General features: G+C 39.5%; 2 protein-coding genes across 7 annotated transcripts in view; one reads left to right on the forward strand and one right to left on the reverse strand.

The window, feature by feature from the left end:
• Positions 1-18,331, forward strand: part of LOC145963516 (peroxisomal leader peptide-processing protease-like) — a 76,596-nt gene that overhangs the window by 16,609 nt on the left and 41,656 nt on the right. Inside the window, exon 1 of one of the 3 annotated variants that reach the window (XM_083085555.1) lies at positions 2,742-3,020. The exons of the other annotated variants lie outside the window; for them this stretch is intronic. Coding sequence (XP_082941681.1) covers positions 2,859-3,020 — 162 coding nt within the window. The 5' untranslated portion in view covers positions 2,742-2,858. Of the gene's footprint in view, positions 1-2,741; positions 3,021-18,331 lie in introns of those variants that run through there. 3 annotated transcript variants of the gene reach the window in all.
• The window catches only part of Itp (ion transport peptide), a 51,053-nt gene that overhangs the window by 15,224 nt on the left and 17,498 nt on the right, over positions 1-18,331 (reverse strand). The window contains exon 1 of one of the 4 annotated variants that reach the window (XM_083085562.1): positions 16,187-16,762. The exons of the other annotated variants lie outside the window; for them this stretch is intronic. The gene's annotated coding sequence lies outside the window, so the exon portion shown is untranslated. Of the gene's footprint in view, positions 1-16,186; positions 16,763-18,331 lie in introns of those variants that run through there. 4 annotated transcript variants of the gene reach the window in all.

Genomic DNA, 18,331 nt, shown 5'->3' on the forward strand with positions numbered 1-18,331 from the left:
ACGCGCTCTCGGGGCCCCTCGGGGGAGAAGACGAAGAACGTCCGCGTGTCCTACGCGCTCGTCGAGGGCAGGGAGGGAAGGAGCGAGGATCCCTGGGTAGGGATCCGGGCCCCCCGGGCCCGGAGGGTCCAAGAGAAAGAGAGAAGGAAGGGGAAGAGAGGGGAGGGGAAGCTGCACGGCAGTATCGTTAGATATATCGGCTCTCCTCGCCAGGTGGTCCTTTTCCCGTGCCGGATGACTCAATCCCGTGAGGAGTTGCCGGACGAGCTCTCTCGCGAGGGGCCCCGCTATAAGGCCCCCCCCCCATCTCCTTGAGGCCCCTCCGTGTGTGTTCGCGCGACAGTTTGCGATACACATGGATGCACACATGCATCCACGTACACTTTACGAACACGTAGTCGGGCAATACACATCGTGTGTCCCACGTTGAACCGCGCGCTCGTACATCGTCCGACAGTAATGATTCGTGCACGGCAGAATTATCTCAGCCGGAGATACTTGTCGGAGATATCCCTCGGAAAGCCTGTCATTGAGATGCGAAGTTTACGCTTCGAAAGTCGAATCAATGGTGCGAGTCGGACTCGAAAGTTTTATCCAAAGTCGCATTCTTACGGAATAATAGATCTTATCGTTTTAATCGCACTTGTAAGTTTTTCGACGAAACTGATACAAGCTATCATCCTGAAAAATTATATTGTATTTAATGAAACTTCTGATGTCTTACTAATTAAACTATTTCAACTAAAAACTATTTAAACTATTTTAAACTATTTTATTAAACTATTAATTTGTTAGCTTCTCATTATGCGATGTCCAACTTGTTCGTACGACGCAAGGCACGAAAGATGCACTATGGCAATCATTGTACATTTCATTAGAAATATATTGCGGCACAGTACAGCAAATATAATTTTAGGAAATACATGCTTTAGAAAAATATATATTGAAATAATACCAGCAATATTATAAGAAAAAAAGTAATATGCATTAGAAATACTTTTTAACTCTGCGGCAGTACTGGCAATATTGCCAATGAAATAATAATAGAAATACCAATAATACAAAAGCAATACAATGTAATGTTAGCAATAAAATGTATTGTATTGCCAAAGATGGTAATCATTGTTCATTTTTTGAAAATGGTTGCCCTCGGCAAGACTTGTATCTCGCTGTCGGCATCGACGCATATCTTGTGAAGAGAGCATTCACACATTTTTCAGCCCAACGAATAATTGCTAGAAAACAATATTCGTGAACTAGAAAAATATGTGAGGTGTAAGTGGCTAGATCGGGAATCGAACCCGTGTCTTTCGCTTTCTAGGCAACCGCTCTAGAGCACTGAACTATCCAGACCTCACGCCTAATGCTGCTCTTTAACACAGTGATATGTGACTTCAAAGCGATGTTGATATCTCGCTCAATGGATGCAATGTCGATTGCCACGGAGGATCCCCGAAAGGTCGCTCGCTGACCAAATAAGTGCCGGTGGAGGATTATCGTCTACATCATGATATCTACTCATCTCCAGAGCCGCAAACACGCGTGCCGCGTGCGTTTGATGCACGCGCGTATCGGCTATGGCGGAATTGTGGTTTTTTACACACATGTGCGCGCTGACGGGAGAGAGAATGAAGCTCGGGATGGGGTGGGGAAGAGAAGGAACGAGAAAAACGAGAAAGAGAGATCAAGATGCCGAGGGAGCGAGCGAAGGGAGGGGGACGAGGGGAGGGCCCTCTAATTAGGCGGTCGGCCGCCACCGCCGCCGGTGTACCATGTACCATATAACATATGCCATGTGATACGTGTGCTACACACACGCTATATACCGTTCAGAAGGGAGAAGAGAGAGAATCCGAAGAGGAAAAAAAAGAAAAAGGGGGACGAGGCGGGCCGTAAATCAAGCGGCAACGAGGCACTCTCCTTCTCTCCGGGGCCCCACCGCGATCTCTTTGACGTTTGCGGACCTACCTGCCTACCATCCCGCGCGCGTGTGCGTGAATAATAACGCGTGTATGCAAAGAGCCCACCGTCGTGTTGCTCCCCACCGTGATTCGGACCCTCGATGCGAGCCCAAAGCGGCGTCGACGGTATCGCCACGAATGATTTTCTCGGCGAAAAACGTGTTATTAGAGAGGGAGATCCCTTTGATCCATCTTGCCAGGGGCACCGCGCGGTGCTCTTTTACACGGGATCAACTCGAAGCTGGTCGCGTTTGTTTTCTTGTCGGTAACGAGAGTGTCAATCGCGTAACGAGGTAAGAAACGACCGAGGGATTTGCCGGAAGGAAATTATTCATACGTATTTAAGAGGGAGAGAGAGAGAGAGAGAGAGAGAGAGAGAGAGAGAGAGAGAGAGAGAGAGAGGATGTGCTTTTAAATCTGGATCTTTTTGTAGCCTCATACTATGTGACTATTATATGTAAGCACCTCCTGCCTGAGAATTTCTCCGAACGAAATATCACGAAGATATCATTATCGACTACCATGATTAACTGTCAGAGCACCTGAGTCTAAGTAAGAAATACTAAGATCCGTGCTATCTATTTTTCAGTAACATACCAACCATTTTGTTCATCAATTTAATCTCGTATGGCAACTCGTATTACTTTTATTTTCCACTTTCACCGCGACATAAAAAGTGCAGTTTACTGGTAACCAATTATTTTCTTTTTTAATAAGCACGAATAAAAGGTATTTTCTCCTCAAGAACATATTCCTACGAGTTTGCAAGCATCTATTTACCACATAATTCCACACTTTAACATGACTTGAATCCTTAAGAATCATAAATTGCAGCAAAAGTACATCATAAATCGTAGAAAAGTGCCTCTGACGAAGAGAATTTAGGGGATCTAGCCCATGGCGAGAAGGTCCGAGGGGGACTGGAGGGTCTCGTCGAGGCCACTGCCAATCATTTTCGTGGAAACGAGTCTCGGGGAAGGAAAGACGAGCTGCTTTGTTGACCATCACCATCATGCAAGAGCCTGTGTTAGAGAATCAATGACGTCAATCGCGCCCGCGGTAATTATATAAGGACGGTTCTATCGGCCTTTGCCGACCTTTGTATGATGATTAAATGCTAAGCGATTCCGATCGACGCGGCGCGCTCTTTCTCTTTCTCGGGCCCATTAAATCGAACGCGAAATTTTTCACCCGGGAGACACTCGCGGCGCCTTCGCCTCCCGCGAGATCCTTAATAGAGGAACGATTTATCTTCCAACCGGTCCCTCGCGTTTGTAATTAGCGATGATGTTACCTTCTGATATCGGGCTCGAAGTTGCACCTCCTCGCGATCAACACAACGAATCTCGATATCGAGAAAGAAAAAGAGATTTTTCATGCATAAAGAGTGGAACAGAGAGATATATGTTCATCGATATTTAAAATACAGAACTGACAGTACAATGCTGGTCAGTTTTAATAATATAATTAATAAATCGGTATTAGTCATCCCTCCGTGTGTGAATGTTACTCGACTGTCACTAATTAAAATTTGAGCAGCGTGTCTAATGAAACAGGAGATTTACGTTCGTCCCTGCATGACTTTATTGTTAAAAGCGATTCAAGGCTGACAAGTAGAAACGGCACCGTAGTACTTATTAAGGCCATTGCACAAATATTAATATATGTATGGAAGTATGATCCGTCCGTCACACGTTCTCGAGATAATAACAAGATTTCTTTCCTTATAACAATAGCATAAAGCATAAATAATACACATTCAATGCAATTCTTTGGAAAATATATAACAAGGAATAATTTTGAAAATTTTTCTCTTTACATAATTTTCGTTATCTACTCTCTATAACCGATATATAACCGATATATAATCGATTAGTTTCTTTACGGTAGTCGTGTCTAGTAAATCAGACCGGTAATCGGCAACTGATCGTAAAGGCGATAAATAGCGCCGTGAAATACGTTCGCGCTTGCATACAATGGGTGTCCAGTAAACGTCCGTCATACGTCAAGTCAATAACCATATTTCTCGTTGTTGGGGCGGCCGGGACATAACCGGTCCCCATCGCATGCGGCAATATTATCAATTCAAATGGACGTTTTTATCTCTGTCGCCGATATCTCAATTAATTACTAACCGCGCGAATCTCACGGCTGTAGCTCATGCTCGGGACTTAAAGAGCAGTTTGTTCTTCTCTCCTCGTATTAAATCAAGCGTCTCGGCTCTTTTCGCACTTTTTCATTTTTTCTCAGAAAACTTCCCTCCTGGAGCTACTGGTTTATTCGATAGTTTAACGTGATTCACGAAAATAAATCCTCTTGATGATAAATCCTTTAAAATACCTTCATAAATACGTAACATACATAATTTATTAGATTTGAAACTAATTTTACTTTATTATATCCTAACCTAACCTAACACAATTTTTAAAAAGTTTGTTCCCTCTCTTTATCCATCTAATTCTTTTCAAAGAGACAACTTATCCGACTTTTAAAGAATACCATTACGCGTCTAAAGACGCCCCCTCTAAAAAATACCATTACGCGTTATATTTCATCGTCCGTCTGCGCACGAAAGAATAAATTTAATCTCCGCGCTCTCGATGCGCGCTTATCAGCCGGTATCGATCTCCGATTCTACTCTTCGTTTACATTTTTCTCATCTTCTGTATCCTCGCGAGATCAATCGGAGCGCGGACCTCCGTTCCCAGCGCGCAACGCAACGGAATTAATGAGCGCACCTGTATGTGACGTAGTGACATATGTGACGCACGTAGCAGCGGCTCTAGGTGGGCTCACACGCGCTCGTGCACTCGTGAAGGAATGCTCAACAGGTGTGCCGCCGACCCCTCACGCCCTTCCCTGCTCGCGTTATGTGCACGTGTGTATGTACATTGCCCGTCAATACTTCGTTCCGTCTCCCTAGCGAGAGTTGGTGATATCTATCCATTGCTAATGCATGGGATTCTTATTACATTAGCAAAGGATTCTTATACATTAGCAAAGGTATTGCCTTTCCTCGCTAGGGAAACGGAACGAATCATTGACGGGCAGTGTACCTATCGTGCGCTGCATGTGTAGGTCAATACACTACGCGCCCGACATCCTCTGGTTTTAGATCCTTTCGTTTTCCTTCGCGGAGGATTCCTTGGAGAATCCCGATCCAGCCACTTGCGCCTCACATATTTTTCTGCGAATATTGTTTTCTAGAAATTATTCGTTAGGCTGAAAAATGTGTGAATGCTCTCTCCACAGGATATGCGTCAATGCCGTTGCCACGGATGGATTCTGTCGCTCGTTGATCAAATGGGCGTAAAGACACGTCCGACCTCCTCCCACATACATCCCTATCTTTCTCTGGATCCCTATCTTTCGACTCTATTCAAAAAATTTGCTTTTTTTTCCCTTGCGATTCCCTTGAGATTTGTTCTATTTGCGCGACGCGGGGAGATTGATTTGTGCGAGCCGCGCACAAAACGAAGCGTTGTGCGTACACGCCGTCTCTCGTCGCGAACGAGTGCAACGAACCTCTCTCTCTCCATCAAGCCGCGGCCGGCTTCGTCGTCGAGAGTCGACGCGACAGAAGCGAAACGTCACCGAAACGCGCACGTTGTAGCTGATCGACAAGAATCGCGCGACTCGCTATTGAAAAGATGCTCAACAAAAAAATCATCTTGTCCCTTCCTTATTTTTGTCACGTGCAACGAATCTTCCAATGCAGTTGTTTCACGAAATATTCGCGTTTAGCTCTCATGAATCCGATTTGAATAACTGCGAAACAATGTTTGAAATGATTGTTGATACATAAATCACGCAACCCTAACAGCGCAATATATTGCAACATTGCAACAATATTGCGCAGGATAGGACATGGATAGATTGCTGCAACATTGCAGTAATATTGCTTGCAATATTATAATTTTGCCGTATATTACATTACGATTTTTCAATTATTTTGTTGTACTTTTAAAGAATGTTATGTTTTAAAGATTCCCTAACAGCACAATATTGAAATTTGTTTTTTGTGCCGTTAGGAAATCTTCAAAACGTAACATTCTCTAATAGTACAACAAAATAATTGGAAAATGTAATATATCTGTTACTCTCTTGTACCGTTAATAAAATTTTCATCGGCAAGGCCGTGGTTTACTTTTTTTGCGTCTCGCTACTCTACACTTGAGTAGCCTCCAAGGCGAGACTTTCTACCATCGAACTCTCGCGAGTTCTAGATCGAGCATGCACCATGCATACATCGGCAACAGAGAGCCTTCTGTCTTCCTGCGCGTCGTGAACGCGTCGAGAGAGGAGAGAAGGACCGAGTGAATCTCCGCGTGATTTATTTACACACGGTCTCCAGAGTTGCCCCTAGGCTGCGCATCAGCATCGCGCAGAAAGAAGCATTAACCCCGTTGCGTTGCGAGCTAATCATGTTCTTATCGGTAGCGGTATTTTGTACCACGCGTTTATTGATATATGATATTAACAACCGCGTCATGTGAGAAAGTATTAATTAATATAACAGTATTAGATATTGATGTGGTTTCCGAATTGCATGACGAATTTGATAAAATAATTGAATATGTATATTAACATCAAGCTTTCTAGTTTTATAAGCATCGAACTAATTGACTAATAAGTGTTTATCAAAATCAGCTTGGACTTTAGATTTTTTTATTTTCATAAAATAAGTCAACAAAGAAAAAAGAAATTAAATATAGTAATCAATGCGAATTTTATTGATATAATATTTATAAGCAGAGAAAAATATCTATTATTTATAAATTACAATTATCTTTAATATTGTAAGTCACATTATTTATTTTTGAAAACTTTTAATATCGAGAAAATGCCTTAATATTTAAATATTATAAATTTATTTCTTTTCATTATATTGTACAACTCGATATATATATATATATATATATATATATATAATAAAAAATTGACATCAATAAAAAAAATATTTAATTTTTACTTTCGAAAAAATATAAAATTCTTGATTTCTTTAAATTTATACAAGAAAAATAAATTTCTTAGAAAAATAAAATTTGTTAGTAAAATATACTTTACACGACAAGAGAATCTCTTTAAAGCTTTATAAAAAAAATTGGTAATTATGCACTTTATGGACGCCCTCACTGATTTCAATGATCTTGACATATGTTGTCAAGCTCACTCTCCTGAGTAAGTATCAAAAGGTTTTAAGTGTCGCTCGTCATTTATTAAAAAGTTATTAAGAAAAAAAGTTTTACGAATTATGTGTAATTTTTAGACATCATCTACGTTTCAAGAGTCAAGGTGAAATGTACATGCGTGGATACAGTGGGTTCCGCCCCCTCTACGGGGGGTTCCACTTTCGGAAAGTATAACCTAACCCAAACCTATTTCTGATTTAAAACTAAAATTTGATTTGGGGTGAACCTTACTTTGCGTGAAAAGTTGCAAACCCATGTGAACTTCGTTTTATCTTGCAAAGTACATGCGTGGCTACAGTGGGTTCCGCCCCCCCCCCCCCCTACGAGGGCTCCACTTCCGGAAGATATAACCTAACCCAAACCTATTTCTAATTTAAACCAAAGTTTAATTTTAAATCAGAAATAGGTTTGGGTTAGGTTATATCTTCCGAAAGTGGAGTCCCCCCATAGGGGGAGGCGGAACCCACTGTCTCCAAGCATGTACTTTGCAACACAAAACAAAGTTTACTCTACATTTAATGATGACCTTCGCTATATATTAAACATATATTCCATCAAATACCTTCTTAAACGTACATGCTGTGGCAAAATCATATTATATTTATTAAACTTTTTTCGTTAATAACTTTTTAATAAATAGTGAGCGATACTTAAAACCTTTAGATATCTACTCAGGAGAGTGAGCTTGACAACATATATCAAGATCATTGAAATCGATGAGGGCGTCCATAAAGTGCATAATTACAAAAAAATTTTATCTCAAAAATATCGTATAGAACATCAAATATCTTTTTCATCCGAACACACGAGATTTTTATTTCCTGATTTAAAAATTTAAAATACTAAATATAACGTCGTTTCGTCAAATAATCGATTTGGCTTTTGATTTTCGTCATCATTGTAGTATCATCATTGTAGGAAGGTTGCATTATCTTGCATATATAGGACAGAACTGACTCTATTGGCCACATTTTTCATTTTCAACTCTTTCTTATTCTATTCGCAACGCATGTATGCTACACGCTGAAATATTGCATCGCTGTCATTAGTAGAGGCTAATCGAGGAAAATGGAGGGATATTCTCTTATGTAGAAACTTGGACCGCGAAAGGTCGCTTCCTAGATGATGCATACAGCTGTAATTTACTACAAATGATTCTTATAACAGATGAAAGCGCGGATAGATGATGATCTCGAAGAAGCTACCTCAACATATTTCGCTATTACGTTAATGATATTTCATTCGTTACTCCAAAAGACATTGTTGAAGCTACACGAAGAGATATCACGAGATTATGATTAGTACGTGAAAAGACTTATTATTTCCAAGGAAATGAAAATGTCCCGACAAAGTTTCGAGATCTCGGACGAACTTTACCTCAACAAAACTTTCATCCAGCTCGATTTCTAGAGTTGATTGAAAAAGAATTCTACCGCAAGAAATATTTAATATTGAAGAAAGAATAAGAGAAGAAACTCTAATTGAGATGATTTCACAAGTTTCATTCATTGTCGAATAAAAAAATGAAAAAAATCGACATGTCATATATACTTTAACTTTCTATTTTCTATATTTACATTTTTTTTATATTTATTATGAAGCGCTCTATAGCGCTTTTAGTCCGAAGACGGTGTCTAGATGGCAGCAGAACGACTCGACCAGAGAACGACGGACCCCTCCGCGTGCCAGGGAACCGCATCCACGCTGGTACCACCACCACCACCATCATCATCACCTCCACCACTATCACCATCACCACCACTACCATTGCTACTACTACTACTACTACTTCGCGGCAGTCAAAGTAGTGGGGTATACCGGTGTCTCGGCAGACAGCTTGGCGTCCTACGGTTCGCATTACGAGAAACCGTAGCCTTTCTCCGTCTCTTTCGTCCCCTCGCGCTTCGCACCCCGCCGTTCGCGGTACCGGATCTCTTGCGCGCTCGCGCTCTCGACTCCGCGGACTCGACTCGGTTTCTCCCCGAAGGGAGCATTATCCCCAGCCCTTTCGCTCCGATTTCTCGCCGTGCGATTTAAATCTCGCGTATATTCCGTATAATCGTGTTGGCAACGTGCTCGGAGGCCGCCTGATTATAAGAATTTATCTTTCACTTAAAAACGCTCGCGTGCGATACACATATTTTAGATAATCAAAAAATAATAACGCGAGAATTTGCCATCGTTATTATTTCATAGAGGATTTTTCAATGATTAAAGTGTTATAATCAAATAAAATCTAGATATAATTAATTTTCTCGAGCAAGATTTGCTCGTTACTTTAAGGCGATCCCTCAATCTATCTATTTTATCGACAAAACACTGTAATTTTTGGGCATGTGCCATTTTTTATTGCCTACATAGAATTAAAAATCCTTCTCTACGGTTGAAGTATAGATGCAAACGGATACGGGGAAGCCGATTATATACTGAGAAAGAGAAAAAAGTATAAAATTATATATTTATTTATCGACTTCTTAGATCAACATGGCGTCTAAAGCTATCACCTCATAATGACATTAGCCTTGTATAAATGTTTTGTAGCTTTTATGCATAAAACAATAGCATACCCAATAGCGGACTGCACAATAAAAACTTGAGGAACTGTGAAAATTGAGTTTAGTAGTCTAATTAATAAATGGCATATGCCCAAAAATTTCGGTCCGTATGTACCTGAAATGTTGGTAAAGTAGAGTAGAAAAAGCAGTGCATCTTCTTTATAAATAAGTGATAGAGAGAGATACGGGGTGAGAATTAGATGAGGGCGCTGTAATCGTGTAAGAGTTCGCCGTTCAATGAGGGATCCTCTTAAGATCTTGTCTTTATGATTGAGAAAAGCAGCGAGACAACTTCCTTATACAGTTGATTATCCGTGCATTGATACGTAAGAATATTTCGAACGATTGCGAGATGCTAGAAAGATATTGAGTGCGTGTCATGCGTTCATGAGACGCTTGGCATCACTTGACATTTTAGAAGAGAGATCGATTTTTCTCTTTTTTCTGTATTTTTTGCAAGAACGAGAAAACAGCTGATTTCGAGGATCCGTCACTGAACTGTCAACCGACTCGGCTGTCAATTGTCAACTGTCTCTGAATCATCAAGAGCATCGCGCGCGATATTTACATAAATGGTATAAAAAAAATCTCTATATATAGATACTTTATTCCGAGTTTGTATTTCTTTTAAGACGCCAACTGTCGAGATCCGAGAATAAATCTATGGCGAGGGTAATCCGAGCGGAGGTAAAAGCGATCGATCCGAGCGATCGAGCTCGCTCGTGCGTAGAGGACGGACGTGAGAACACGCGTGCTCCCGTGTCTTCCACGATATGTAATCTACGCCCGGTCGTATGGCGGGATATATCGAGACTCCCCGAGAAAGCTTAAAGCGGATAAATCACGCACCGAGCTCTCTTCGAGATAAATAATTGATCGTAACCGCGAACGCGCGCGCGGTTCCGTTTCCCGTTTTCAAAATGTAGGTTCGCGAACGACGCTGATCGATGACCATTAATGGTCGTCGATCGGAATGTAAAAATAGTCTCCTTATACGATGCGACTACGCGCGATTCTGAGTTGAAGGATGTTCGTCCGGCGAGAAAATTGATGGCGAGATCGATTTCTCGCAAAGTGTCTTTAATCGCGATCAATAATCTGGAAGACAACTTATCGATACATTAATAATTTCTAAATTTATCTCGTTAATTTATATGGTTTTATATCATGTAAATTATTTATATATTTCTTTATCATATGAAAAATGTAGAAATAATTTGAATTATAATTATAATTAAATAATTTAAATTATATAATTAATATAATTAAATAATAATATAATTAAATAATCGCTATCCTCTCTTTGTATTCTTTAATATCAATATTTATTTGATTGTATTATAAATAAATGTGTTATAACATCGACACTCGACTCGTATTGCCATTATAACTGTTTTGTTTAATTTTATATTTCGAGTCTTATATTTATTAATTTTTATAATTAAATAATTTAAATTATTTCTATATTTTTCATATGAGATTAATTAATTCATGGGCTTTGGTTTTTGGATTACGTCGAATTTTTATTTCGACATCTTAGTAGTACGCCTGGAATTACGTTTGACGTGAATTCGCCGCTTATTAATCACCCCCAGGACGTTCCATACGATACGTGACTCCGATGATTACGCTTCGCCTAATCTATCGGAAGCGATAACTCGCATATCTCGATTACGTTTCACGGGCGTTTTCGCACGAGGGTCAATAACACCGCAACGAGAGTTAGTCCTCGATGCCTAAACATCTCCACGAGAGCGTTTCCCTTAGCGAGAACCTCGACTTGATGCAATTCTCGCGGCTCGATTCGTAAAGCAAACCGTAAAATGACACGCGGTAAACGCATTCCGTTCTCTTTAAATAGGCGGGAGATGCCGATGCTAAGTAAAGGACGCGGCGGTATTTGCGGATCTCCCTGAACAAGTGTCGGCGCTCGATGAAGCAGCGAGCGGCCTCCAGCTGCGAAAATTATGAAATTTCTCCTCCCTCTCTCTTTCCCTCCCCTCCCCCCTCTCTCTCTCTTTCTCCGACTGCGTTTCCACGTGGAGACTTGATCGATCGCAAGACTTTTGCACCTCGCTGTAAATATCCTCGTGAATATTTACAGTATCGTACCTCGTCCGAAGATTTTTCAAATGTTGACATTACGGCCTAGATATATCTGGAAGGTTGGGACATATTTTGTGTAAAAAAAAATGATTAAATTGTTAATAGATTTAGATGTAGAAAATTAATAATTTTAATTAAATTCGCAACAATTCTCGTAACAAAATTTTACCGCATAAATTCTACTTCGTTTTGCACGAATTAAGCGTCAATTGAAATATTGGCGAACAGTATGAATTTTTTTTCTCTCTTAAAGAATATGTCTCTCAAAAATATGAATTTCTTTTCTTTCTTAAAGAATAAGAGGCAAAGAAATTTTGTTTCTTTGTAATACTTTGGTAAACTGATCACACATTCGACCTCTTTTTAGGTCGATAAACCCATGTGTTTAGGAAAAGACCCAAGTATGATGTAACCAAGTTACATTATTGAGTTCTATAATCATATTTTCCGTAAGATCATCAATATTTTTGAAATTTTTAAATATGATAGAATATGTAACTCTAGTGTGTCTATTGTTTATATAAAGTTTATATAAAACTCTCTTCAGAAAAAACATGTGGCTTCGTTCAAAAGACTCGGAAAACTTCGATGAGAATACTGAGAAAATCACAGGATGAGTAAATTTGACAAAAAGCATGCCACAGGTATCCTATTTGCTCCCCCTCTCCTCTCTCTTTTTCTTCTCTTCTTCTCATGATTAATTAAAATTAATTTGATTAAGAGATCTAAAGATTTTTATAGATGCGATTTTAGGAAAGTATCATTTTTTTGTACACACAAGCGCTTTCTAATAAATTTTTTGCGTAGTTATTGTAAAATCTTTTAGGAACATTTCATCAGACGTTTGAATTATTTCTTACATTACATTATATATTTACAGATGGGGGAAGATCGAAATTAATAAAACTTGGTAGATTTAAAATAGATTCTTAGCCTCTTTAAACTATCCGTGTCGGATGAGCTACTTGGGAACGCGAATTCTCCACACCTGTTAAACCGTCACATCACCTCGCATTTAGGCCGCGTTTAACGAGCGCTAGCTACGCACGTGGTGCGTGTCGTCGAGTCATAAGCCGGCCTCACGTTTGGCCCTCGCCCGGCTGTGTAAGAGCAAAAGATTCTCTGAATGAACTCTAAAGATAGACCCGGCAACACACACACACACACACACACACACACACATGCCCTTCCCTTTCACCGTTTCGCTACGTCTTCTTCCTCGATCTCTTCGAACGCTCTTCGCTTCCTGCCTCTCTATGTCGGTGTAAGCTTCCGCTGAATGCAGCCAGATCTATCAGATGTGTTTCGATTCGAACGTAGATCCTCGCATTTCGCGGTTAAACAACGATCTATGTCATCTCATTTAATTTGTATTTGTGTAATTTAATGCTTGATCGATATTGTTTCCTGGTCAACTTCAGCTATCAAAGTATCTATCAAAGATATCAAATTTAGTTTTTTTTTTTTTAAGACGGTGATCAAGAAGTTTAGTAAAAAAATCGTTTATTCTAAAATATTTTGTAGATATTATTTTAATGAAAATTAATGCAATAGTAAAACAGTGAAAATCGACACTCAATGTTGCGATTCAATTTTCGAAAATTCTAAAATAACATAAGCTAATTATATACTTTAAATGAGACGTACTTTTTACATGAAATAATGCAATTTTTTATAACATTGTTAAAAAATGAGAAAATATGTTCTTGCGTTACAATTTAATTATATCTCTAAGAATAGTATAATTTCAAAAAATAGGTAATGTAATAATAAAAAAGTAAAAATCAACATTGTACACGTTGCGACTCAATTTTCGAAAATTCTAAAAATAATATAAGCTAATTATCTGCTTTAAACGAGACATATATTTTACATGAAATAATGCAATTTTTTATAACATTATTAAAAAATGAGAAAATATGTTTTTGCAATTTAATTATCTCTAAGAATAGTATAATTTCAAAAAAATAATTAATGTAATAGTAACAAAGTGAAAATCAACATTGTACACGTTGCGACTCAATTTTCGAAAATTCTAAAAATAATATTAGCTAATTATATACTTTAAATGAGACATATATTTCATATGAAATAATGCAATTTTTTATAACTGTTAAAAAATGAGAAATATGTTCTTGCGTTACAATTTAATTATCTCCAAGAATAGTATAATTTTAAAAAGTAGACTTTGGAATAACACCTTTCTCTCTTCAGTCCCATGCTTTTTGCCAATCATTAATTTAATCCAACGAAATGATAATTAAGTTTACTCTCAACTTATCTTGAATTAGCTTATGAACTAGGTATCGTTCTATATATATTCCGCTTCCAAAATAAACTATCCTCGTTTCGTGTTGCTCGTGTATGTAAATCATGCATCGTAGGAATCGGTGGCCCCACGAACAGATCGAGAGCATGAACGAGGCTCTTATCCGAGGATCGTGACGCAACCGGGCCCGAGAGATCCCTCTCTCTTGCCCGATTCTAAAATTTCCCACAGCGTTTGCGTGTCACGATTCTCCTGTCTTGTATTTTTTTTTTTTTTTTTTTTACGGTGACAGTGAGAGAGATACTCTCGAGGAAATCGTGGGTGGGCGGCTCGGTCATTTTGTCGGTCTCGATTTTAATCGCGGGATCCACGACGATCGATCCAGAATCACGGATGCAGAAAAAGCACGTCTCGTCCCGACGGCTGCGTGGGTTGTTATAGAAGGACAAGGAGAACGAGTGACTGAAAACGAGCGAGGAGGCCACCGTCGAGCGTCTTGCTGTCTTAGGTCCATGATCGGTCACCTAGCATACTGTATGTGAGTGCATGTATGTGTGTTGCTTTCGTCTTTTTCTTTCTTTTTATTGAAGGAAAAAAGTGTATGCGTATGTGTTTGCGTCCTAATATAAATATTGACTGCCTAGAAGAAGTGCTAATAGAATTAATTGACTAGCCTTCATATTTATAGAAACTTATTAGGAACTGCATTTATTCTTTAGTTGCGAACACTATTGGGTCTTGAATTTTTTAACAATGAAATAGAAGATTTGAAAAAGATAATTAGGTCTTTCGTTTTTTAATTTATTTGAAAAATTTATTTTCGTAAATTTAATTTATGGAAAAAATTAGGAGAAAAAAATGATGCAATATAGATTTACGATTATGCTTTAGGTCGTAAGATTACATCACGTACTAAAGAAACAAAGGACTAAATGTCGAGATACCATTCGCCACCCTTGAATAGGCTCCGGCGTCACCCAAGTGCGCAAAGGTCAAGTGCATGAGGGGTTAACCGTGCTCTTTAACACTTCAAATTGCGAAAGCGTAAGTTGTGAGGCAAGAGACGAGAGTTTTCCTCTATCTAAACATCGCGATATTTTTAATACTTTTGAAAATGTATAGAAAATATATTTCCTCGATAGAATTCAAATTTGAAAAAATTGCGTCAAAACGAAAGATTTTATTTTATTATTCAATTAAATAACATTTTTAATTCGTAAAACTTAATTATATCAGAATAAATGTCAAATTTTTATGTGCATCATGAGATTAATTAAAAATAAATTTTTGATTATAGATTTGACAAAAATTAATTTCTTACTTTTAATATAGCTACTTATTAAGCCTTCGAGAAAAGATAAAAATCAAAAAATTAAAATAACGAAAAGCAGCAGATCGTCTATTTGTGACCACCTGTTTGCTTCTACTTCTCAGTTCAACTAGAGGAAAACACAAAGATGTCAAATCTCTCTTACCATCTTTCGCTTTCTTTCTTTCTCGCACTTGTCTTAATTTTTATTACATTAATTTGCGATTTTTTACTTTTGTAAACCTTATATTCTTATTCTTAGAGTACTTGTCTTATAGAAATACTTAATAAGTACTTCTTCCTCTCTCTTTCTTGTATCTTCCACGTGGATATCGGGATTATTTCAATATCAAAATTATATTAGGAATTAATGTGAATTCTCTCGATTCGATAATTCGTTAGAATTTCCTAATTTTGAGATATAGGCTTTAGAAACTCCAAAAACGAGAATTTTTCGACAGTCATTTTTGTTGTTTTAGAATGATATATGAAATATATGAAATTATAAAATTAACTCTCTCTCTCTCTCTCTCTGAAAGTCACAAGTCGCAATCCATATATAAGAGGAAAAGCGAACAATTGAACCTTATATGCGTTCTCGCATTACAATGGATATTCGTGTTGCAATCTGTATACGTATTGTGCTATTTTCGCGCTGTACGTCAAAAATATAACTTATAAACACATTATGTCAAGGGTATCATTGATAACAATCGGAATATATGGATAACGTAGCTAACATCGAGACGTTTCTCCAATTTCGTTCTGCAAGGATAATGTGTAACGGGACTTACTTTGTTATTCGCTTCGGTCTCCTGCGACTTATCTCGATCTTCTCGCACCTTTCGCTGGTGTACGTCCAAAGAAACTAAGGTCCCTTTCTCCGCCTTATCTCTTCTTACTTTTCCCCTCCTCTCGCACCCGGAATCCGACGAGTTAAAATTCCCGTCTTCGATCACTTTTGACACTCGCCGCCCCAATCTTACGATCGACACGCGACTCCGAACGACACTGGATCGATAAAAATGCAGGAACTACTTCCAGTATCTCGCGGGCGGGATCTCGGGTATCGCGTGGAAAAAAAAAAATTGGAGGTTCCCTTTGATGCGACCGGCTCCGCGCGTATCTCTTATCAACGTGTACGCGTCTTACGCGGGTCGTGACAGTCCCTCTCTTTTTAATCCTCGCCTCCTACACACGGTATCCGTACACGCAAAACGTATCGTACGACTCTCACGCGATACTCGGCGCTATATATACCATAGACACGCGTGTGGTAGCAATAGTAGTAGCGAGTAGTAGGATAGTGGCGGCGGCGGCGGCGGCGGGCAACAGAGATGCGTCGTCTCGCGTAGAGGCTCGAGCTAACATTAACTAGCGCGGACTGCAGCCGCTTATAATATGGCCCGGCCGCGAACCAATGGGATCCCGCGCTCCTTGCCAGACCCCCACCGACCCCCCCGGGCCCTCCGGCCCCCTCTCTGCCGTATCTTCGTCGTTCTCGGACCCCCCTCGCGCTGGCTCAATCGCCCTCCTCCCCCTCCCCCTCCCTCTTCTCCTCCTCCACCTTCCTTCTACCACCGACACCGCCGCCTTCGCTCCTCTCTCGTCTCTACGCGCACCCTTCCTCGCTGCATCCATCCTCCCCCCCCGGCCCCCCCGGCCCCTCCGTCCACCGTCGTGTGAGAGCCAAGACCCCCCGCGTGTTATTCCCGATTGTCGTTCCTCCTTCGCCCTCTCGTCTCTTTGCGCTTGCATGCACTCAAAGAGCGTCTCTCTTTCTCTCTCTCTTTCTCTCTTTCTTTTTCTTTCTTTCTTCGCTGTCCGGATTCTCGTACCACATGCGCTTTTTCTTTCTCCTCGTCCTTCCCTTTTCTTTCTCTCTCGCCTTTCTTCTTTCGCGTATGTACTTCCTCCTCGTCCTATCGCCTTGTCTTTGTCGGTCCTATTGGTTTTTCTTGCTTCTACGGGGGCACTAGCCTATGTTGACAGAGACAGAAAGAGAGAGAGAGGGAGAAGCGATGGAGAACAGATCGACAGGGACAGTAAAAGAGAGAGGGAACGAGGGGACCGACTCGCGGCGGCTCTCAACATGGGTCGGGGACCCGGAACGAGCGCGGACCTCTAGAGAACGCGGTTATGCGAGCGCGAGTAGCGAGCTGTTTAGCTGTATGGTAACGAGAGAGTAGACGCGAGTAAGAACAGGAGCGTTCCTCGGAGAGAGAAACGCGGTTACTTCCTTCCGGATCGTAAATTCGACGACGATTCCTCGATCTTCCGGAAGTCACTTCCGAGATGCACAGAAGAATTGAATGTAAATGTCCCCGACCCATGTTGAAGTAGATTAGATTACTAAGAAAATAAATATATGGCTCTAAAAATTTAAATAAATATAAGATTTATTTTTATATTATTTTTATATTATTTTTATATTATTTTTATATTATTTTATATTATTTTTATATTATTGTGTTTTATTATATTCTATTCCTTCAATTCGTTGCGCTGAAGATGATCCAAAAAAGGGGTCGAAACATCCGCGTCATTTAAATATTTTATGTAATCGAAGAAATGGTGCATGATTTGTAAACTTATTAATCATTACATAATTAAATACGTGCAAAAAAATCTGCGCTGGCTCTTAGTGCCTTATTCCTCTCTTATATTTATTTAGATTAGATTATGTCTTTACAAGTTTTGAGCTCCTCCTCTCTATTCGTTGGCAATATCGTAAAATAATTATAGTTTCCCTCACTTAACAACTTATTGCAAAAATTCAACCATTTGTTTTACCGATCTCGTTATATGAAGAGTTTCTTACGAGTCAATTCCGTGACTAATTTATCTCAATTATCGGTTACAAATTGTCAAATGAAGAATGATAAAATATGCATTAATGAATAAATCATCATTTAAATCGGAATGAATCAAAATCGGCT

The sequence above is a fragment of the Camponotus vicinus genome, unplaced genomic scaffold (assembly GCF_025532165.1).
Source record: "Camponotus vicinus isolate PSW18456_S1 unplaced genomic scaffold, iyCamVici1.0 SCAF_12, whole genome shotgun sequence".
Classification (NCBI taxonomy): Eukaryota; Metazoa; Arthropoda; class Insecta; order Hymenoptera; family Formicidae; genus Camponotus; species Camponotus vicinus.